Source organism: Coregonus lavaretus (assembly GCF_964263955.1).
Source record: "Coregonus lavaretus genome assembly, contig: HAP1_SCAFFOLD_3988, whole genome shotgun sequence".
NCBI classification, from domain to species: Eukaryota; Metazoa; Chordata; class Actinopteri; order Salmoniformes; family Salmonidae; genus Coregonus; species Coregonus lavaretus.
In genome coordinates, this window is record NW_028157496.1 from 19743 (window position 1) to 44722 (window position 24980).

The 24980-nt window shown below is 38.8% G+C and overlaps 1 protein-coding gene across 1 annotated transcript; it reads right to left on the bottom strand.

Annotated features, from left to right (window-relative positions):
- Positions 1 to 636: 636 nt before the first annotated feature.
- On the bottom strand, positions 637 to 12427 carry LOC311125358 (protocadherin-20-like; the record flags this gene model as incomplete). Its single annotated transcript, XM_084199407.1, has 5 exons — positions 637 to 2650; positions 2771 to 2860; positions 9767 to 9960; positions 10505 to 11905; positions 12380 to 12427. 5 exons carry the CDS (start codon positions 12425 to 12427, stop codon positions 1711 to 1713), a joined length of 2673 nt encoding a protein of 890 aa, XP_084055533.1. The 3' UTR covers positions 637 to 1710.
- Positions 12428 to 24980: the final 12553 nt, after the last annotated feature.

Below are 24980 nucleotides of genomic sequence, written 5' to 3' on the forward strand. Positions count from 1 at the left end.
ATATAGTCTCTTATCAGTCTCTTATCAGTCTCTGCTCTATATATAGTCTCTTATCAGTCTCCGCTCTACATATAGTCTCTTATCAGTCTCTGCTCTATATATAGTCTCTTATCAGTCTCTTATCAGTCTCTGCTCTATATATAGTCTCTTATCAGTCTCTGCTCTATATGTAGTCTCTTATCAGTCTCTTATCAGTCTCTGCTCTATATGTAGTCTCTTATCAGTCTCTTATCAGTCTCTGCTCTATATGTAATCTCTTATCAGTCTCTTATCAGTCTCTGCTCTATATGTAGTCTCTTATCAGTCTCTTATCAGTCTCTGCTCTATACGGGCGATGATAACAGATGAGGATTAAAACAATATCTAAAGTGGTTTCTAGATAGCCACAGTACCATCTTGAGACGTTTGATCCTTAAATACCAGATATCAAAGATATTATTCCAACAGAACCTTACAGCCTGTTTCATTTTGGATATCTGTCAGCTCAGGAGTTAAAATGGGGTTTCATTTAATTTCCCCCCAGCTTAAATTCTTATTTATGATCAAAACATTTTCTTTAATTTACATCCTAATATAAAAGGCACTTTCCGTGTAGGCCGTTTTCATTACAGAGGCAAAAAATTCAATATAATATGAAAATAAAGCACTTTTTTTAATATTCAATCATGGATTTCTTTTCACAGACAGACAATGAGCACAGGGGGTTTGGTAATGACAGGTTCACTTGGAGGTGGCTAAGGATGCGTTCCAAATGACACCCTATTTCCCTATATAGTGCACTACTTTTGACCAGAGCCCCCTATGGACACTATATAAGGAATAGCGTGCCATTTGGGATACAGACAAGGAGGCTGGTAGAGGGTTTGCTTGGTGGCTTCTTGAAACCGTATGACAACAAAATAAAAAATTTAAAATCTCACCACACATAATCCAGTAGATTGAGGAAAAGAACAGATTTGAATCGACTTGTGTATAGAGTGGGATGGCATTTACATGTTTAACCTCCGTAATCTGCAGAAGTGATATAATCTTACTGCTGAAGCTCTCTGAGAAAGAGACATAGATCTGCGCGTTTTCTGTGTGTCTTTACAGTACAACGGGATCGTCGCTAATTTGTATTTAAACGATGTATAACTTTTAGAATTGACTTGTGTAAATGTGTCACTTGATGTGTCACTTTTTTCCAAATGCAATCGAAGGGTATGAATATAACATCGTTATATCAATCAACACTGATCCTCATCCCTTTCCAATGATCCAGACGTCCTTGTGAACAAATATAGAATCTCTCCCGTTGTTTTCTTTTTCCCCCACGCTCATATTCATAAAATAATGTTTGTAAGTTTAAGGAGTAATTTCTCAGGCTTACATTAAAAAATAAAATAAAAATGCCATTTATCTATTTAAAGATTTTGTTATAAAGTTATAAAACATTTCATATTATCTACAATATATACAGCACATAGGGTCATTTTTTAAACGTTTTTAAAAATGAGGTTGTGTCACAAATGGCACCCTATTTCCTTTATAGTGCACTACTATGGTTAAAAGTAGTGCACTAAATAGGGAATAGGGTGCTATTTGGGATGCAGGCTGTGTCTTTTGAGGATGAAAATCTACACTTCACAATTCACATTGTTATAAACAGTTGCAGTGAACAGTTTTGATGTGGAGTCTTTCGCCTTGAAGTCGTTTGCGATGTCAACGTCATCAAATGTTGGAGATTTCCATAAGCTTTCTACCCACCTCCTGCGAGTCACCGTTCATCTTCAAAGGAATCTCAACCTCTAGTCTTTTCATTTGATGCTTCTTCAGTTTCTTGCAGCATATATAAGCAGTCAATGTGATGACAATGCTGAGTAGTCCTAGACAGGTGACTGACAGAGCTATGAGTACTGGCTGACAGGGGAACAACTCCTCTCTGCCAGGCCTCTCTGTCAGCTTCCCCACATACCACGGCTTCTCCTCGATCTGGATCTCGGCCTCCCTGGTGAGAAGACTCTGGATATAGCTCTCGTTAGAAACCGTCTCGTTGACGAAGAGGTTGACCAGGACCGTGGCGTGGAGCGGTTCAGGCTGACCGCGGTCCGAGACTTTAACCAGCAGACTATAGAGACCGCGGTCGCTCAGTTCTCTCTTCAACGTGATATTCCCCGTGTCCGGGTCGATGTCGAACGATCCCGGCTCGCCACCTTTCCTCTTGACGATGCTGTAGGCGATAACGGCGTTCATCCCTGTGTCTTTATCCACGGCGTACACCTCCGTGATGGAGGTCCCTGGGAGGGTGCTAGGTAACACCAGCATGTAGGACTGGTTAGACTGGGGGAACAAGACCACGGGAGGGTTATCGTTCACGTCAAGGAGGAGGACAGTAACCATGGTGACGCAGGAGAGCGCAGGTTCCCCTCCGTCGACCGCCTCGATCCAGAGGTAGTACGTCCCCTGCTGCTCCCGGTCCAGAGGGGTCCGGGCCCTTAGAGCGCCGCGGCCCGTGTCGATCACAAAGACGTCGCTGCCGTTGAGGATGGAGAGCGCCACCCAGCCGTTCTCGCCCGCGTCTGCATCTGTCACCGAGAGAACACCGATCTCGCCAAACCCCGGGAAGTTCTCTGGCACGAAGAATGTGAAGTCTTTATTGATGAAGCGCGGGCTTGTTGGGTAAAAAAATAGAAATAAAATCAATCAATCAATCGAAAAAACAATCAATCAATCAATTAAATCAGCAGTTGTCACAAAGTGACAGCTCCTCCGTGTCTGGCCTGTCTCTTACCTGTTGTCATTGCGGTCCTGCACACTGATGACCACAGTAGCTATAGACTCTCTCCTGGGGGTCCCTCGGTCCACCGCCCGAACCATGAACCTGCGGAGGTTACAGTTTAGAGTTTAGAAACTATACAATATTACAACAACAATTTGACAAAACGTATTGCAGATTTAAAAAAAAAACAATTTAGTGAGAGTTTTGGTACACCATGAACATCCATAGGCAGTTATTATACATTGTGTCATCCATACATCGGCCCTGCTTTAAATGACGTTCAGCTTATAAAGGCTTCATAAAACCTTCATAATGCCTGCCTAAGCACTACATACATGTGTTACAAAGCATCTATAATCGTATGTCATGCTTTATAAAGGGTACATAAGTGTGTTACAAAGCATCTATAATCGTATGTCATGCTTTATAAAGGGTTCATAAATGTGTTACAAAGCATCTATAATCGTATGTCATGCTTTATAAGGGTTCATAAATGTGTTACAAAGCATCTATAATCGTATGTCATGCTTTATAAATGGTTCATAAATGTGTTACAAAGCATCTATAATCGTATGTCATGCTTTATAAATGGTTCATAAGTGTGTTATAACATGTTGTGCTGCAGGATGACACATGCTCTAAAGAGAAGTCATGTTAGTCACATTACAATGACCTTGATGACAGCCCCCAATGACCTTGATGACAGCCCCCAACGACCTTGATGACAGCCCCCAACGTAAGGAAATTAAAAGTGGCTTTCTTCTGAAACCAAGTTACATGTTCCTCAGTCAGTACACAAACAGAACAATATAACAAGCCATACCGTGGGGTACTGGGCCCAGTCAGGTCTTTGATAACAATATAACAAGCCATACCGTGGGGTACTGGGCCCAGTCAGGTCTTTGATAACAATATAACAAGCCATACCGTGGGGTACTGGGTCCAGTCAGGTCTTTGACAACAACAAAACAAGCCATACCGTGGGGTGCTGGGTCCAGTCAGGGCTTTGACAACAATATAACAAGCCATACCGTGGGGTGCTGGGTCCAGTCAGGTCTTTGACAACAATATAACAAGCCATACCATGGGGTACTGGGCCCAGTCAGGTCTTTGACACAATATAACAAGCCATACCGTGGGGTGCTGGGCCCAGTCATGTCTTTGACAACAATATAACAAGCCATACCGTGGGGTACTGGGCCCAGTCATGTCTTTGACACAATATAACAAGCCATACCGTGGGGTGCTGTACCCAGTCAGGTCTTTGACACATTCACCCTCTCTCCCGCTGAAAGATCAGCCACAAACCTTTGGTCATTCATAACACAAACATAAATATATCTCCCGAGTGGCGCAGTGGTCTAAGGCACTGTATCGCAGTGCTAGCTGTGCCACTAGAGATCCTGGTTCGAATCCAGGCTCTGTCGTAGCCGGCCGCGACCGGGAGACCCATTGGGCGGTGCACAATTGGCCCAGGGGAGGGAATGGCCGGCAGGGATGTAGCTCAGTTGGTAGAGCGTGGGTTTGATTCCCACGGGGGGCCAGTATGTAAAAATAATGTATGCATTCACTAACTGTAAGTCGTTCTGGATAAGAGTGTCTGCTAAATGACTAAAATGTAAATGTATGTTGGGCAAGGTTGTTATCTGACACATCACTGCTTTAATACTAATGGTGTTGTATGTTGACCTTCTATTAAGGCAAGTCGTCCAGGTCCTGAGGCAGCAAAGCATCCCCAAACCATCACACCACCACCATGCTTGACCTTTGGTATGATGTTCTTACTGTGGAATGCAGAGTTTGGTTTTCGCCAGGCATTACTGGAACCATGTCGTCCAAAAAGTTATACTTTTGAATCATCTGTCCATAGAACTTTCTTCCAAAAGTCTTGATGATCATCCAGGTGCTTTTTGGCAAACTTGAGTCAACTTTTTGGACGAGACTCTGTCGGAGCCGGCCGCGACCGGGAGACCCATGGGGCGGCGCACAATTGGCCAAGCGTCATCCAGGGTAGGGGAGGGAATGGCCGGCAGGGATGTAGCTCAGTTGGTAGAGCATGGCGTTTGCAACGCCAGGGTTGTGGGTTCGATTCCCACGGGGGGCCAGTATGAAAATAAAATAAAAATAATGTATGCACTCACTAACTGTAAGTCGCTCTGGATAAGAGCGTCTGCTAAATGACAAAACATGTAAAAAAAATAAAATAAAAATGAGATGGGGGTCCCATTATGCCTGGCGAAAACCAAATACTGCATTCCACAGTAAGAACATCATACCAAAGGTCAAGCATGGTGGTGGTGGTGTGATGGTTTGGGGATGCTTTGCTGCCTCAGGACCTGGACGACTTGCCTTAATAGAAGGAACCATGAATTCTGCTCTGTATCAGAGAATTCTACAGGAGAATGTCAGACCATCTGTCTGTGAGCTGAAGCTGAAGCGCAGCAAGACAATGATCCAAAACACACAATCAAGTCTACATGAAAATTGCTAAAAAGCAACAAATTGGAAGTTTTGGAAGGGCCTAGTCAAAGTCCAGACCTAATCCCAATTGAGATGTTGTGGCAGGACTTGAAACGAGCAGTTCATGCTTGAAAACCCACACGTCACTGAGTTAAAGCAGTTCTGCATGGAAGAGTGGGCCAAAATTCCTCCACAGCGACGTGAGAGACTGATCAACAACTACAGGAAGCATTTGGTTGGAGTCATTGCAGCTAAAGGTGGCACAACCAGTTATTGAGTGTAAGGGGGCAATTACTTTTTCACACAGGGGAATTGGGTGTTGCATAACTTTGTTTATGAAATAAATATGCAATTGTTGTGTTATTTGTTCACTTAGGTTCCCTTTATCTAGTATTAGGTTTTGGTTGAAGATCTGATAACATTCAGTATCACAAATATGCAAAAGTAGAGAAAATTAGAAAGGGGGCAAATACTTTTTCATAGCACTGTGCTTAACTATGAACAACTGGTGACATGCCCCACAAGAGAAGATCCAATTCTGGATCACTGCTACAGTTCAATCTCATCTGCTTACCGTGCATTCCCTAGAGCTCCGCTGGGAAAATCTGACCACGCGACGCTGCTCCTCATTCCAAAGTATAAACAAAAACTCTAAATGATTAAACCAAAGTCCAAAACAGTTAAAATATGGTACACAGATGCCGTCAAAACTCTGAAAGACTGTTTTGGAATACGATTTGGGATACCTTCAGAGCCTCACGTACCTCACTCGATGAGTACACAGATACTGTGACGTCATACATCCAGTTCTGTGTAGAGACGTGTATCCCCCCCAAAATTGTGATGTCATACGGCAACAGCAAGCCCTGGTTCTCAAAATAACTAGCTTTACTACGTAGGGAAAGAACTAGCTTTACTACGTAGGGAAAATAACTAGCTTTACTACGTAGGGAAAGAACTAGCTTTACTACATAGGGAAATAACTAGCTTTACTACGTAGGGAAAATAACTAGCTTTACTACGTAGGGAAAATAACTAGCTTTACTACGTAGGGAAATAACTAGCTTTACTACGTAGGGAAAATAACTAGCTTTACTACGTAGGGAAATAACTAGCTTTACTATGTAGGGAAAATAACTAGCTTCACTACGTAGGGAAAATAACTAGCTTTACTACGTAGGGGAAATAACTAGCTTCACTACGTAGGGAAAATAACTAGCTTTACTACGTAGGGAAATAACTAGCTTTACTACGTAGGGAAAATAATTAGCTTTACTACATAGGGAAAATAACTAGCTTTACTACGTAGGGAAAATAACTAGCTTTACTACATAGGGAAGATAACAGTGGAGATAAAGAAACATACCACCAACCTTCATATCTACCATGCTGTATCTTAAACACATACCACCAACCTTCATATCTACCATGCTGTATCTTAAACACATACCACCAACCTTCAGATCTACCATGCTGTACCGTAAACAGATACCACCAACCTTCAGATCTACCATGCTGTACCATAAACACATACCACCAACCTTCAGATCTACCATGCTGTATCTTAAACACATACCACCAACCTTCAGATCTACCATGCTGTATCTTAAACACATACCACCAACCTTCAGATCTACCATGCTGTATCTTAAACACATACCACCAACCTTCAGATCTACCACGCTGTACCGTAAACACATACCACCAACCTTCAAATCTACCATGCTGTACCGTAAACAGATACCACCAACCTTCAGATCTACCATGCTGTACCATAAACACATACCACCAACCTTCAGATCTACCATGCTGTACCGTAAACACATACCACCAACCTTCAGATCTACCATGCTGTACCGTAAACACATACCACCAACCTTCAGATCTACCATGCTGTATCTTAAACACATACCACCAACCTTCAGATCTACCATGCTGTATCTTAAACACATACCACCAACCTTCAGATCTACCATGCTGTATCTTAAACACATACCACCAACCTTCAGATCTACCATGCTGTATCTTAAACACATACCACCAACCTTCAGATCTACCATGCTGTATCTTAAACACATACCACCAACCTTCAGATCTACCATGCTGTATCTTAAACACATACCACCAACCTTCATATCTACCACGCTGTACCGTAAACACATACCACCAACCCTGGTTGGTATGGCAATAAAGTATCTTGTAAAAACTGGGGGAAAACCAGAAGAAAAAAAAAACGGGGAAATCTGAAACCTGGAAAAACTAAACCGAGCAAACGGAATATGGGGGGGGGGGGGGAAATACAGATTTCCCTGATTCATACAGATTTGAAAGGACCTACCAACGTGTTCTACTGTGCAGGACTGCACTTTAGAGTGTGTCATACTGCAACAGAGAATTTTTGGGGATGTTGAGATCAGGTCCAATATTGGCTGTGCGCCCAAGAGGGAAAGAGGTTGAGCCATCCTAGAAAGGGTTTAGAGTAATATAATATATGCCATTTATCCAAAGTGACTTAGTCATGCGCACATACATCTTTACAGATGGGGTGGTCCCGGGAATCGAACCCCACTAACCTGGTGTTGCAATGCTCTACCAAGATCCATGACAAGGTTATGAATGCTTTGTGAAGCCTCAAATTAATATGATTTATAAAGCCTTTACTGAGCAGTGCTCATGCCACCCTTTATAAAGAACAGGTTTATGTCATATTTGACAGAGAGATATTTCATCTCCATTATCTCAATTTCAATTTGTTGTTTGTTTATTTAGGCTTTTTAATGCGCTTTGACATTATTTTCTGTAATGAAAAGCACCATATTAGTTAAATAAGTAAATAATAATTATTGTTACTATAAACATATATACAGTGGGGAGAACAAGTATTTGATACACTGCCGATTTTGCAGGTTTTCCTACTTACAAAGCATGTAGAGGTCTGTAATTTTTATCATAGGTACACTTCAACTGTGAGAGACGGAATCTAAAACAAAAATCCAGAAAATCACATTGTATGATTTTTAAGTAATTAATTTGCATTTTATTGCATGACATGAGTATTTGATCACCTACCAACCAGTAAGAATTCCGGCTCTCACAGACCTGTTAGATTTTCTTTAAGAAGCCCTCCTGTTTTCCACTCATTACCTGTATTAACTGCACCTGTTTGAACTCGTTACCTGTATAAAAGACACCTGTCCACACACTCAATCAAACAGACTCCAACCTCTCCACAATGACCAAGACCAGAGAGCTGTGTAAGGACATCAGGGATAAAATTGTAGACCTGCACAAGGCTGGGATGGGCTACAGGACAATAGGCAAGCAACTTGGTGAGAAGGCAACAACTGTTGGCACAATTATTAGAAAATGGAAGAAGTTCAAGATGACGGTCAATCACCCTCGGTCTGGGGCTCCATGCAAGATCTCACCTTGTGGGGCATCAATGATCATGAGGAAGGTAAGGGATCAGCCCAGAACTACACAGCAGGACCTGATCAATGACCTGAAGAGAACTGGGACCACAGTCTCAAAGAAAACCATTAGTAACACACTACGCCGTCATGGATTAAAATCCTGCAGCGCACGCAAGGTCCCCCTGCTCAAGCCAGCGCATGTCCAGGCCCATCTGAAGTTTGCCAATGACCATCTGGATGATCCAGAGGAGGAATGGGAGAAGGTCATGTGGTCTGATGAGACAAAAATATAGCTTTTTGGTCTAAACTCCACTCGCCGTGTTTGGAGGAAGAAGAAGGATGAGTACAACCCCAAGAACACCATCCCAACCGTGAAGCATGGAGGTGGAAACATCATTCTTTGGGGATGCTTTTCTGCAAAGGGGACAGGACGACTGCACCGTATTGAGGGGAGGATGGATGGGGCCATGTGTATCGCGAGATCTTGGCCAACAACCTCCTTCCCTCAGTAAGAGCATTGAAGATGGGTCGTGGCTGGGTCTTCCAGCATGACAACGACCCGAAACACACAACCAGGGCAACTAAGGAGTTGCTCCGTAAGAAGCATCTCAAGGTCCTGGAGTGGCCTAGCCAGTCTCCAGACCTGAACCCAATAGAAAATCTTTGGAGGGAGCTGAAAGTCCGTATTGCCCAGTGACAGCCCCGAAACCTGAAGGATCTGAAGAAGGTCTGTATGGAGGAGTGGGCCAAAATCCCTGCTGCAGTGTGTGCAAACCTTGTCAAGACCTACAGGAAACATATGATCTCTGTAATTGCAAACAAAGGTTTCTGTACCAAATATTAAGTTCTGCTTTTCTGATGTATCAAATACTTATGTCATGCAATAAAATGCAAATTATTACTTAAAAATCATACAATGTGATTTTCTGGATTTTTGTTTTAGATTCCGTCTGTCACAGTTGAAGTGTACCTATGATAAAAATTACAGACCTCTACATGCTTTGTAAGTAGGAAAACCTGCAAAATCGGCAGTGTATCAAATACTTGTTCTCGCCACTGTAGGCAGTTATAATTCATTTAATCCATCCAATATCAGTCATAATACATTACAATACATCATCAATATGCGACAGACCTGTAGGTCTGCTTCTCTTCGCGGTCCAGAGATGTGGACACGGTCAGCACACCGGTCAGCCTGTCCAGGAGAAAAATGGAGGGAGCGTCTGACCCTAGCAGGTAGATGACCTCTCCTCTGCCCTCACTGTCCTGGTCTGTGGCCTGGAGCTGGGTCAGGAAGGTGTTAGGAGGGTTATTCTCCTCCACAGAGACCTGAGAATAATAAGGATCACAAGGAAACAAATAAGTCATACATCAATAAGTAAATACATCAATAAATAAGTAAATACAAAAAAATATGTAAATACATCAATAAATAAGTAAATACAAAAATAAATACGTAAATGCATCAATAAATAAGTAAATACAAAATGAAATACAGAAATATAGAAATAAATAAGTAAATACAAAAATAAATAAGTAAATACAAAAATAAATACGTAAATGCATCAATAAATAAGTCAATACAAAAATAAATACAGAAATACAGAAATAAATAAGTAAATACAAAAATAAATACAGAAATACAGAAATAAATAAGTAAATACAAAAATAAATACGTGGGTAGACTTTTTTTGTTTTGAATCCTCTATATATTTTTAACATATATTTTTTTCCTCTATAATTTGCATTATTTTACTCAAATGGCTATGACAACTCTCTGTATTTTAAATAATATGTCCAATAAATGTCCAAAACCCTAAACCTAATCATAACCCATTCAATCATTCATGCATTCATACATTTATTCACTCACCTCACACAGAGCCTGTTTGAAGACAGGCGCGTTGTCGTTCTCATCCAGAACCAGGATCTTAACGAAGGCCTTGATGTCGAGTCCTTTTGGGTTCCTGGCCACTATAGTCAGCTCATATTCCTGCCTCTGCTCGTAGTCCAGCGGCTCCGTCGTCTCTAACAGATACTCGTTCTTAAACAGTTTGTAAGGTGACAGTCTGAACGGGCCGGATCCTTCCAGCAAGCATTCCGTCCTCTGTCCTCTCTGGTCCGTGTTCTTCACGGTGAAAAACGCGATTGGCGATAACGGCGGTTCGGACTCCTTCATGGTGACCACGCCGTCTTTCTCCGCTGCGATGTAGCGCGGCATAATAACCGGAGGACCGGACGCCACCCGGATCACGTGCACCGTCACCATGGCGACGGCAGGGATGCACCCGGGCCCGTTGGCGAGGACAGTGAGTTTGTAGATCTTTCCGGTTACGGTGTTGATCTGACCAGCCAGTTTGATCACCCCGGTAACCCGGTCCAGATGGAAAAGTGCTCTAGTCTCCCGGGGAACGCGCTCGCTGTACGCATAGCTGATCACGGCGTTGGCGCCCTGGTCGGGGTCGAAGGCGTGTAACCTGGACAGGTGCGCTCCTTTAGTCGTATTCCCATACAGCGTCACGTTGACCTGTGACTCTGCGAACTGAGGACAGTTATCGTTGACATCAGTGATTATAATCCTTAACGTGGCGGTGCCAAGAAGAGGTGGTGACCCGCCGTCCTCTGCTATAATATCCGTTACGTACTCCCCCTGTCGTTCCCGGTCCAGCTCATTGGTCACGATGAGGAAGGGGGTCAGCTCACCCCCTTCATTCTCCTCTACGTCCAGGGCGAACACCCCGAAGTCGCTGACCAGCCAGTACGTCTGGACCCCGTGGAACCCCAGATCAGGGTCTGTCGCTGACTGCTCCACCGCGAACCTCGCGTTGACCCGGGTGTTCTCCGGGACGGAAACCCTAATCTCGCCCGTCGGGAAACGCGGCCGATTGTCGTTAACGTCCTCGACCAAGACCTTGACCTTAACCAGCTGGAAGTACTGCTGGGGTAGAACGAAGACGTCCAGGGAGAGCACGCAGCCCTGGTTGTGCTCTGAGGCGTCGGGGCAGAGCGTCTCCCTGTCGATCTCGTTCCCAGATGTAAACAGCTCCCCCGTGGTGCTGTTCAGGGAGACATACTGATCACTAAGCTTCTTCTGGGGCAGATTGAATAAAACAGGGGGATCAAGGGATAAATCCAAGTGTAAGTCGGAGCCCACGGACCCTATGAGTGTGCCGGAGGGCAATCCCTCTTTTATCTTATAGACCAGCTCTTTTGCTTGGCTGAAATTAGCAAAACAGGAGAGAGAGCTGGTGTAAAGCAGGAGTATGCACAAACCCTGAAATACACAGACACAACACAGAAACGTGGGTTTAACATGTTGCAGACATGAGAGAATCAGCTTCAGGGGACAACAAACATGTCGACATATACCGTTATATTATGGTGTCAATAGCCTACAATAGTGAAGAAAAATCACTGAGTAAATAGAGTTTCTAAACAGGCACGTGTGTTTTTATTTAAAATACACGTTTCCTCTCTTTAACTCTTTCAGTAACAACTCATAGAACGTAGCCTTGGCTTTGAACCACAGACATTAAAATGTATTGAAAATAACATACATGCTATTATTAATTCAATTACATAACACATGTTGAAGTTGCCAGGTGACTTAAGCACCAGCAAACTCTCATTTGACATTGAACTATTGAACTATGAGGTTTAAAAAAAAAAAAAAAAAAAAAAGGTTTCTCTCTTTCTTTTTTTTATATAAAGACTAACTGCTACAAGACTACAATGATATTCCACTTACCCATGTTATTCCTCTTGAGCTAAGGCTGGTGCCTTTTCTGTTGAACATGTTTAATCCGCCTGGTTCAGTGTGGCGTCACCTATAGCCAGGAGCTGAGAGACGGAGCTAAAGCGTCAGAGGCATGTTGTTTGCTGAGCTGATCAGCGCCGGCAGAGCACATAGTCTCTGCAGAGAGTTTCATTTGCTGCCTTGTCGTTGTTCTGAACTGAAAGAGTCATTCATCCCAGCACTGAGTCAGGACACACCCACAATATGCAAATATAAACCCCCTGACGGCAACCAATGAGATTAGACAGCCCCTGGGATGGGGCAGGGAGAGGCAGTTCAGGATCTTGCCCTGTTTTTTGTGCAGAGAGAGGGAGTGTGTGTGTGTGTGTGTGTGTGTGTGTGTGTGTGTGTGTGTGTATGTGTGTGTGTGTGTGTGTGTGTGTGTGTGTGTGTGTGTGTGTGTGTGTGTGTGTGTGTGTGTGTGTGTGTGTGTGTGTGTGTGTGTATCCAAAACAGAGAGAAGAAGTACCCTTAGTAAATAGTAGTTGTGGTGTTTGGAGCCTGTTATTTCAGTAATTATGATTTACTGGAAGCCTTCAATATAGCACATCAACCCAACCTTTCTGAAATGTATATGTTCCCTTAATGAACTGTATATAGATGTTGATGAGTGTAGGATGTTGTACTGCACTAATTGCAACACTTGAGTGTTTGAATTCTTGGATATTATATGCTTTTAACAATGCCCTCACGGTGGTATGTTCTCAACATAAAATGTCCCCGTATAGAGGTATGGTTTCAACATAAAATGTCCCCTTATAGAGGTATGTTTTCAACATAAAACGTCCCCTTATAGAGGTATGTTTTTAACATAAAAAGTCCCCTTATAGAGGTATGTTTAAAACATAAAATGTCCCCTTATAGAGATATGTTTTTAACATAAAATGTCCCCTTATAGAGGTATATTTTTAACATAAATGTCCCCGTATAGAGGTATGTTTTTAACATAAAATGCCATACTGTAGGACTGTAGATCATTAACACCATACTGTAGATCATTAACTCCATACTGTAGATCATTAACTCCATACTGTAGATCATTAACTCCATACTGTAGATCATTAACTCCATACTGTAGATCATTAACTCCATACTGTAGATCATTAACTCCATACTGTAGATCATTAACTCCATACTGTAGATCATTAACTCCATACTGTAGATCATTAACACCATACTGTAGATCATTAACTCCATACTGTAGATCATTAACTCCATACTGTAGATCATTAACTCCATACTGTAGATCATTAACTCCATACTGTAGATCATTAACTCCATACTGTAGATCATTAACTCCATACTGTAGGACTGTAGATCATTAACTCCATACTGTAGATCATTAACTCCATACTGTAGATCATTAACTCCATACTGTAGATCATTAACTCCATACTGTAGATCATTAACTCCATACTGTAGATCATTAACACCATACTGTAGATCATTAACACCATACTGTAGATCATTAACACCATACTGTAGATCATTAACTCCATACTGTAGATCATTAACTCCATACTGTAGATCATTAACTCCATACTGTAGATCATTAACACCATACTGTAGATCATTAACTCCATACTGTAGATCATTAACTCCATACTGTAGATCATTAACTCCATACTGTAGATCATTAACTCCATACTGTAGATCATTAACTCCATACTGTAGATCATTAACACCATACTGTAGATCATTAACTCCATACTGTAGATCATTAACTCCATACTGTAGATCATTAACTCCATACTGTAGATCATTAACTCCATACTGTAGGACTGTAGATCATTAACTCCATACTGTAGATCATTAACTCCATACTGTAGATCATTAACTCCATACTGTAGATCATTAACTCCATACTGTAGGACTGTAGATCATTAACTCCATACTGTAGATCATTAACTCCATACTGTAGATCATTAACACCATACTGTAGATCATTAACTCCATACTGTAGATCATTAACTCCATACTGTAGATCATTAACTCCATACTGTAGATCATTAACTCCATACTGTAGGACTGTAGATCATTAACTCCATACTGTAGATCATTAACTCCATACTGTAGATCATTAACTCCATACTGTAGATCATTAACTCCATACTGTAGATCATTAACACCATACTGTAGATCATTAACTCCATACTGTAGATCATTAACTCCATACTGTAGATCATTAACTCCATACTGTAGGACTGTAGATCATTAACTCCATACTGTAGATCATTAACTCCATACTGTAGATCATTAACTCCATACTGTAGATCATTAACTCCATACTGTAGATCATTAACACCATACTGTAGATCATTAACTCCATACTGTAGATCATTAACTCCATACTGTAGATCATTAACTCCATACTGTAGATCATTAACACCATACTGTAGATCATTAACTCCATACTGTAGATCATTAACTCCATACTGTAGATCATTAACTCCATACTGTAGATCATTAACACCATACTGTAGATCATTAACTCCATACTGTAGATCATTAACTCCATACTGTAGATCATTAACTCCATACTGTAGATCATTAACTCCATACTGTAGATCATTAACTCCATACTGTAGATCATTAACTCCATACTGTAGATCATTAACACCATACTGTAGATCATTAACTCCATACTGTAGGACTGTAGATCATTAACACCATACTGTAGATCATTAACTCCATACTGTAGATCATTAACACCATACTGTAGATCATTAACACCATACTGTAGATCATTAACTCCATACTGTAGATCATTAACTCCATACTGTAGATCATTAACACCATACTGTAGATCATTAACTCCATACTGTAGGACTGTAGATCATTAACACCATACTGTAGATCATTAACTCCATACTGTAGATCATTAACTCCATACTGTAGATCATTAACTCCATACTGTAGATCATTAACTCCATACTGTAGATCATTAACTCCATACTGTAGATCATTAACTCCATACTGTAGGACTGTAGATCATTAACACCATACTGTAGATCATTAACTCCATACTGTAGATCATTAACTCCATACTGTAGATCATTAACTCCATACTGTAGATCATTAACTCCATACTGTAGGACTGTAGATCATTAACTCCATACTGTAGATCATTAACTCCATACTGTAGATCATTAACTCCATACTGTAGATCATTAACTCCATACTGTAGATCATTAACACCATACTGTAGATCATTAACTCCATACTGTAGATCATTAACACCATACTGTAGATCATTAACACCATACTGTAGATCATTAACTCCATACTGTAGATCATTAACACCATACTGTAGATCATTAACTCCATACTGTAGGACTGTAGATCATTAACTCCATACTGTAGATCATTAACTCCATACTGTAGATCATTAACACCATACTGTAGATCATTAACTCCATACTGTAGATCATTAACTCCATACTGTAGATCATTAACTCCATACTGTAGATCATTAACACCATACTGTAGATCATTAACTCCATACTGTAGATCATTAACTCCATACTGTAGATCATTAACTCCATACTGTAGGACTGTAGATCATTAACTCCATACTGTAGATCATTAACTCCATACTGTAGATAATTAACTCCATACTGTAGATCATTAACTCCATACTGTAGATCATTAACTCCATACTGTAGATCATTAACACCATACTGTAGGACTGTAGATCATTAACTCCATACTGTAGATCATTAACTCCATACTGTAGATCATTAACTCCATACTGTAGGACTGTAGATCATTAACTCCATACTGTAGATCATTAACTCCATACTGTAGATCATTAACTCCATACTGTAGATCATTAACTCCATACTGTAGATCATTAACTCCATACTGTAGGACTGTAGATCATTAACTCCATACTGTAGATCATTAACACCATACTGTAGATCATTAACTCCATACTGTAGATCATTAACTCCATACTGTAGATCATTAACTCCATACTGTAGATCATTAACTCCATACTGTAGGACTGTAGATCATTAACACCATACTGTAGATCATTAACTCCATACTGTAGATCATTAACTCCATACTATAGGACAGTAGATCATTAAAACCATACTGTAGATCATTAACACCATACTGTAGATCATTAACTCCATACTGTAGGACAGTAGATAATTAACTCCATACTGTAGATCATTAACTCCATACTGTAGGACTGTAGATCATTAACACCATACTGTAGATCATTAACTCCATACTGTAGATCATTAACACCATACTGTAGATCATTAACTCCATACTGTAGGACAGTAGATCATTAACTCCATACTGTAGATCATTAACTCCATACTGTAGGACTGTAGATCATTAACACCATACTGTAGATCATTAACACCATACTGTAGATCATTAACACCATACTGTAGATCATTAACTCCATACTGTAGATCATTAACTCCATACTGTAGATCATTAACTCCATACTGTAGATCATTAACTCCATACTGTAGATCATTAACTCCATACTGTAGGACAGTAGATCATTAACACCATACTGTAGATCATTAACACCATACTGTAGATCATTAACTCCATACTGTAGGACAGTAGATCATTAACACCATACTGTAGATCATTAACACCATACTGTAGATCATTAACTCCATACTGTAGATCATTAACACCATACTGTAGATCATTAACTCCATACTGTAGATCATTAACACCATACTGTAGATCATTAACACCATACTGTAGATCATTAACTCCATACTGTAGATCATTAACTCCATACTGTAGATCATTAACTCCATACTGTAGATCATTAACTCCATACTGTAGATCATTAACTCCATACTGTAGGACTGTAGATCATTAACTCCATACTGTAGATCATTAACTCCATACTGTAGATCATTAACTCCATACTGTAGATCATTAACACCATACTGTAGATCATTAACTCCATACTGTAGATCATTAACTCCATACTGTAGATCATTAACTCCATACTGTAGATCATTAACTCCATACTGTAGGACTGTAGATCATTAACTCCATACTGTAGATCATTAACACCATACTGTAGATCATTAACTCCATACTGTAGATCATTAACACCATACTGTAGATCATTAACTCCATACTGTAGATCATTAACACCATACTGTAGATCATTAACTCCATACTGTAGATCATTAACTCCATACTGTAGATCATTAACTCCATACTGTAGGACTGTAGATCATTAACTCCATACTGTAGATCATTAACTCCATACTGTATGACTGTAGATCATTAACTCCATACTGTAGATCATTAACTCCATACTGTAGGACTGTAGATCATTAACTCCATACTGTAGATCATTAACTCCATACTGTAGATCATTAACTCCATACTGTAGATCATTAACTCCATACTGTAGATCATTAACTCCATACTGTAGATCATTAACACCATACTGTAGATCATTAACTCCATACTGTAGATCATTAACTCCATACTGTAGATCATTAACACCATACTGTAGGACAGTAGATCATTAACACCATACTGTAGATCATTAACTCCATACTGTAGGACTGTAGATCATTAACTCCATACTGTAGATCATTAACACCATACTGTAGGACAGTAGATCATTAACACCATACTGTAGATCATTAACTCCATACTGTAGGACTGTAGATCATTAACTCCATACTGTAGATCATTAACTCCATACTGTAGGACTGTAGATCATTAACTCCATACTGTAGATCATTAACACCATACTGTAGATCATTAACTCCATACTGTAGATCATTAACTCCATACTGTAGATCATTAACTCCATACTGTAGATCATTAACTCCATACTGTAGATCATTAACTCCATACTGTAGGACTGTAGATCATTAACTCCATACTGTAGATCATTAACTCCATACTGTAGATCATTAACTCCATACTGTAGATCATTAACTCCATACTGTAGATCATTAACTCCATACTGTAGATCATTAACTCCATACTGTAGATCATTAACTCCATACTGTAGGACTGTAGATCATTAACTCCATACTGTAGATCATTAACACCATACTGTAGATCATTAACTCCATACTGTAGATCATTAACTCCATACTGTAGATCATTAACTCCATACTGTAGATCATTAACTCCATACTGTAGATCATTAACTCCATACTGTAGATCATTAACTCCATACTGTAGATCATTAACTCCATACTGTAGGACTATAGATCATTAACTCCATACTGTAGATCATTAACTCCATACTGTAGATCATTAACACCATACTGTAGATCATTAACTCCATACTGTAGATCATTAACTCCATACTGTAGATCATTAACTCCATACTGTAGATCATTAACTCCATACTGTAGGACTGTAGATCATTAACTCCATACTGTAGATCATTAACTCCATACTGTAGATCATTAACTCCATACTGTAGATCATTAACTCCATACTGTAGATCATTAACTCCATACTGTAGGACTGTAGATCATTAACACCATACTGTAGATCATTAACACCATACTGTAGATCATTAACTCCATACTGTAGATCATTAACTCCATACTGTAGATCATTAACTCCATACTGTAGATCATTAACTCCATACTGTAGATCATTAACACCATACTGTAGATCATTAACTCCATACTGTAGGACTGTAGATCATTAACACCATACTGTAGATCATTAACTCCATACTGTAGATCATTAACACCATACTGTAGATCATTAACACCATACTGTAGATCATTAACTCCATACTGTAGATCATTAACTCCATACTGTAGATCATTAACACCATACTGTAGATCATTAACTCCATACTGTAGGACTGTAGATCATTAACACCATACTGTAGATCATTAACTCCATACTGTAGATCATTAACTCCATACTGTAGATCATTAACTCCATACTGTAGATCATTAACTCCATACTGTAGATCATTAACTCCATACTGTAGATCATTAACTCCATACTGTAGGACTGTAGATCATTAACACCATACTGTAGATCATTAACTCCATACTGTAGATCATTAACTCCATACTGTAGATCATTAACTCCATACTGTAGATCATTAACTCCATACTGTAGGACTGTAGATCATTAACTCCATACTGTAGATCATTAACTCCATACTGTAGATCATTAACTCCATACTGTAGATCATTAACTCCATACTGTAGATCATTAACACCATACTGTAGATCATTAACTCCATACTGTAGATCATTAACACCATACTGTAGATCATTAACACCATACTGTAGATCATTAACTCCATACTGTAGATCATTAACACCATACTGTAGATCATTAACTCCATACTGTAGGACTGTAGATCATTAACTCCATACTGTAGATCATTAACTCCATACTGTAGATCATTAACACCATACTGTAGATCATTAACTCCATACTGTAGATCATTAACTCCATACTGTAGATCATTAACTCCATACTGTAGATCATTAACACCATACTGTAGATCATTAACTCCATACTGTAGATCATTAACTCCATACTGTAGATCATTAACTCCATACTGTAGGACTGTAGATCATTAACTCCATACTGTAGATCATTAACTCCATACTGTAGATAATTAACTCCATACTGTAGATCATTAACTCCATACTGTAGATCATTAACTCCATACTGTAGATCATTAACACCATACTGTAGGACTGTAGATCATTAACTCCATACTGTAGATCATTAACTCCATACTGTAGATCATTAACTCCATACTGTAGGACTGTAGATCATTAACTCCATACTGTAGATCATTAACTCCATACTGTAGATCATTAACTCCATACTGTAGATCATTAACTCCATACTGTAGATCATTAACTCCATACTGTAGGACTGTAGATCATTAACTCCATACTGTAGATCATTAACACCATACTGTAGATCATTAACTCCATACTGTAGATCATTAACTCCATACTGTAGATCATTAACTCCATACTGTAGATCATTAACTCCATACTGTAGGACTGTAGATCATTAACACCATACTGTAGATCATTAACTCCATACTGTAGATCATTAACTCCATACTATAGGACAGTAGATCATTAAAACCATACTGTAGATCATTAACACCATACTGTAGATCATTAACTCCATACTGTAGGACAGTAGATCATTAACTCCATACTGTAGATCATTAACTCCATACTGTAGGACTGTAGATCATTAACACCATACTGTAGATCATTAACTCCATACTGTAGATCATTAACACCATACTGTAGATCATTAACTCCATACTGTAGGACAGTAGATCATTAACTCCATACTGTAGATCATTAACTCCATACTGTAGGACTGTAGATCATTAACACCATACTGTAGATCATTAACACCATACTGTAGATCATTAACACCATACTGTAGATCATTAACTCCATACTGTAGATCATTAACTCCATACTGTAGATCATTAACTCCATACTGTAGATCATTAACTCCATACTGTAGATCATTAACTCCATACTGTAGGACAGTAGATCATTAACACCATACTGTAGATCATTAACACCATACTGTAGATCATTAACTCCATACTGTAGGACAGTAGATCATTAACACCATACTGTAGATCATTAACACCATACTGTAGATCATTAACTCCATACTGTAGATCATTAACACCATACTGTAGATCATTAACTCCATACTGTAGATCATTAACTCCATACTGTAGATCATTAACACCATACTGTAGATCATTAACTCCATACTGTAGATCATTAACTCCATACTGTAGATCATTAACTCCATACTGTAGATCATTAACTCCATACTGTAGATCATTAACTCCATACTGTAGGACTGTAGATCATTAACTCCATACTGTAGATCATTAACTCCATACTGTAGATCATTAACTCCATACTGTAGATCATTAACACCATACTGTAGATCATTAACTCCATACTGTAGATCATTAACTCCATACTGTAGATCATTAACTCCATACTGTAGATCATTAACTCCATACTGTAGGACTGTAGATCATTAACTCCATACTGTAGATCATTAACACCATACTGTAGATCATTAACTCCATACTGTAGATCATTAACACCATACTGTAGATCATTAACTCCATACTGTAGATCATTAACACCATACTGTAGATCATTAACTCCATACTGTAGATCATTAACTCCATACTGTAGATCATTAACTCCATACTGTAGGACTGTAGATCATTAACTCCATACTGTAGATCATTAACTCCATACTGTATGACTGTAGATCATTAACTCCATACTGTAGATCATTAACTCCATACTGTAGGACTGTAGATCATTAACTCCATACTGTAGATCATTAACTCCATACTGTAGATCATTAACTCCATACTGTAGATCATTAACTCCATACTGTAGATCATTAACTCCATACTGTAGATCATTAACACCATACTGTAGATCATTAACTCCATACTGTAGATCATTAACTCCATACTGTAGATCATTAACACCATACTGTAGGACAGTAGATCATTAACACCATACTGTAGATCATTAACTCCATACTGTAGGACTGTAGATCATTAACTCCATACTGTAGATCATTAACACCATACTGTAGGACAGTAGATCATTAACACCATACTGTAGATCATTAACTCCATACTGTAGGACTGTAGATCATTAACTCCATACTGTAGATCATTAACTCCATACTGTAGGACTGTAGATCATTAACTCCATACTGTAGATCATTAACACCATACTGTAGATCATTAACTCCATACTGTAGATCATTAACTCCATACTGTAGATCATTAACTCCATACTGTAGATCATTAACTCCATACTGTAGATCATTAACTCCATACTGTAGGACTGTAGATCATTAACTCCATACTGTAGATCATTAACTCCATACTGTAGATCATTAACTCCATACTGTAGATCATTAACTCCATACTGTAGATCATTAACTCCATACTGTAGATCATTAACTCCATACTGTAGATCATTAACTCCATACTGTAGGACTGTAGATCATTAACTCCATACTGTAGATCATTAACACCATACTGTAGATCATTAACTCCATACTGTAGATCATTAACTCCATACTGTAGATCATTAACTCCATACTGTAGATCATTAACTCCATACTGTAGATCATTAACTCCATACTGTAGATCATTAACTCCATACTGTAGATCATTAACTCCATACTGTAGGACTATAGATCATTAACTCCATACTGTAGATCATTAACTCCATACTGTAGATCATTAACACCATACTGTAGATCATTAACTCCATACTGTAGATCATTAACTCCATACTGTAGATCATTAACTCCATACTGTAGATCATTAACTCCATACTGTAGGACTGTAGATCATTAACTCCATACTGTAGATCATTAACTCCATACTGTAGATCATTAACTCCATACTGTAGATCATTAACTCCATACTGTAGATCATTAACTCCATACTGTAGGACTGTAGATCATTAACACCATACTGTAGATCATTAACACCATACTGTAGATCATTAACTCCATACTGTAGATCATTAACACCATACTGTAGATCATTAACTCCATACTGTAGATCATTAACACCATACTGTAGATCATTAACACCATACTGTAGATCATTAACTCCATACTGTAGATCATTAACTCCATACTGTAGGACTGTAGATCATTAACACCATACTGTAGATCATTAACACCATACTGTAGATCATTAACTCCATACTGTAGATCATTAACACCATACTGTAGATCATTAACACCATACTGTAGATCATTAACTCCATACTGTAGATCATTAACTCCATACTGTAGATCATTAACACCATACTGTAGGACTTTAGATCATTAACTCCATACTGTAGATCATTAACTCCATACTGTAGATCATTAACTCCATACTGTAGATCATTAACACCATACTGTAGATCATTAACTCCATACTGTAGATCATTAACTCCATACTGTAGATCATTAACACCATACTGTAGATCATTAACTCCATACTGTAGATCATTAACTCCATACTGTAGATCATTAACTCCATACTGTAGATCATTAACTCCATACTGTAGGACTGTAGATCATTAACTCCATACTGTAGATCATTAACTCCATACTGTAGATCATTAACTCCATACTGTAGATCATTAACTCCATACTGTAGATCATTAACACCATACTGTAGATCATTAACTCCATACTGTAGATCATTAACACCATACTGTAGATCATTAACTCCATACTGTAGATCATTAACTCCATACTGTAGATCATTAACTCCATACTGTAGATCATTAACACCATACTGTAGATCATTAACTCCATACTGTAGATCATTAACTCCATACTGTAGATCATTAACACCATACTGTAGATAATTAACTCCATACTGTAGGACTGTAGATCATTAACTCCATACTGTAGATCATTAACTCCATACTGTAGATAATTAACTCCATACTGTAGATCATTAACTCCATACTGTAGATCATTAACTCCATACTGTAGATCATTAACTCCATACTGTAGATCATTAACTCCATACTGTAGATCATTAACTCCATACTGTAGATCATTAACACCATACTGTAGATCATTAACTCCATACTGTAGATCATTAACTCCATACTGTAGATCATTAACTCCATACTGTAGATCATTAACTCCATACTGTAGATCATTAACTCCATACTGTAGATCATTAACTCCATACTGTAGATCATTAACACCATACTGTAGATCATTAACTCCATACTGTAGATCATTAACTCCATACTGTAGGACTGTAGATCATTAACACCATACTGTAGATCATTAACTCCATACTGTAGATAATTAACTCCATACTGTAGATCATTAACTCCATACTGTAGATCATTAACTCCATACTGTAGATCATTAACTCCATACTGTAGGACTGTAGATCATTAACACCATACTGTAGATCATTAACTCCATACTGTAGATAATTAACTCCATACTGTAGATCATTAACTCCATACTGTAGATCATTAACTCCATACTGTAGATCATTAACTCCATACTGTAGATCATTAACTCCATACTGTATATCATTAACTCCATACTGTAGATCATTAACTCCATACTGTAGATCATTAACTCCATACTGTAGATCATTAACTCCATACTGTAGATCATTAACTCCATACTGTAGATCATTAACTCCATAATGTAGATCATTAACTCCATACTGTAGATCATTAACTCCATACTGTAGATCATTAACTCCATACTGTAGGACTGTAGATCATTAACTCCATACTGTAGATCATTAACTCCATACTGTAGATAATTAACTCCATACTGTAGATCATTAACTCCATACTGTAGATCATTAACTCCATACTGTAGATCATTAACACCATACTGTAGGACTGTAGATCATTAACTCCATACTGTAGATCATTAACTCCATACTGTAGATCATTAACTCCATACTGTAGATCATTAACTCCATACTGTAGGACTGTAGATCATTAACTCCATA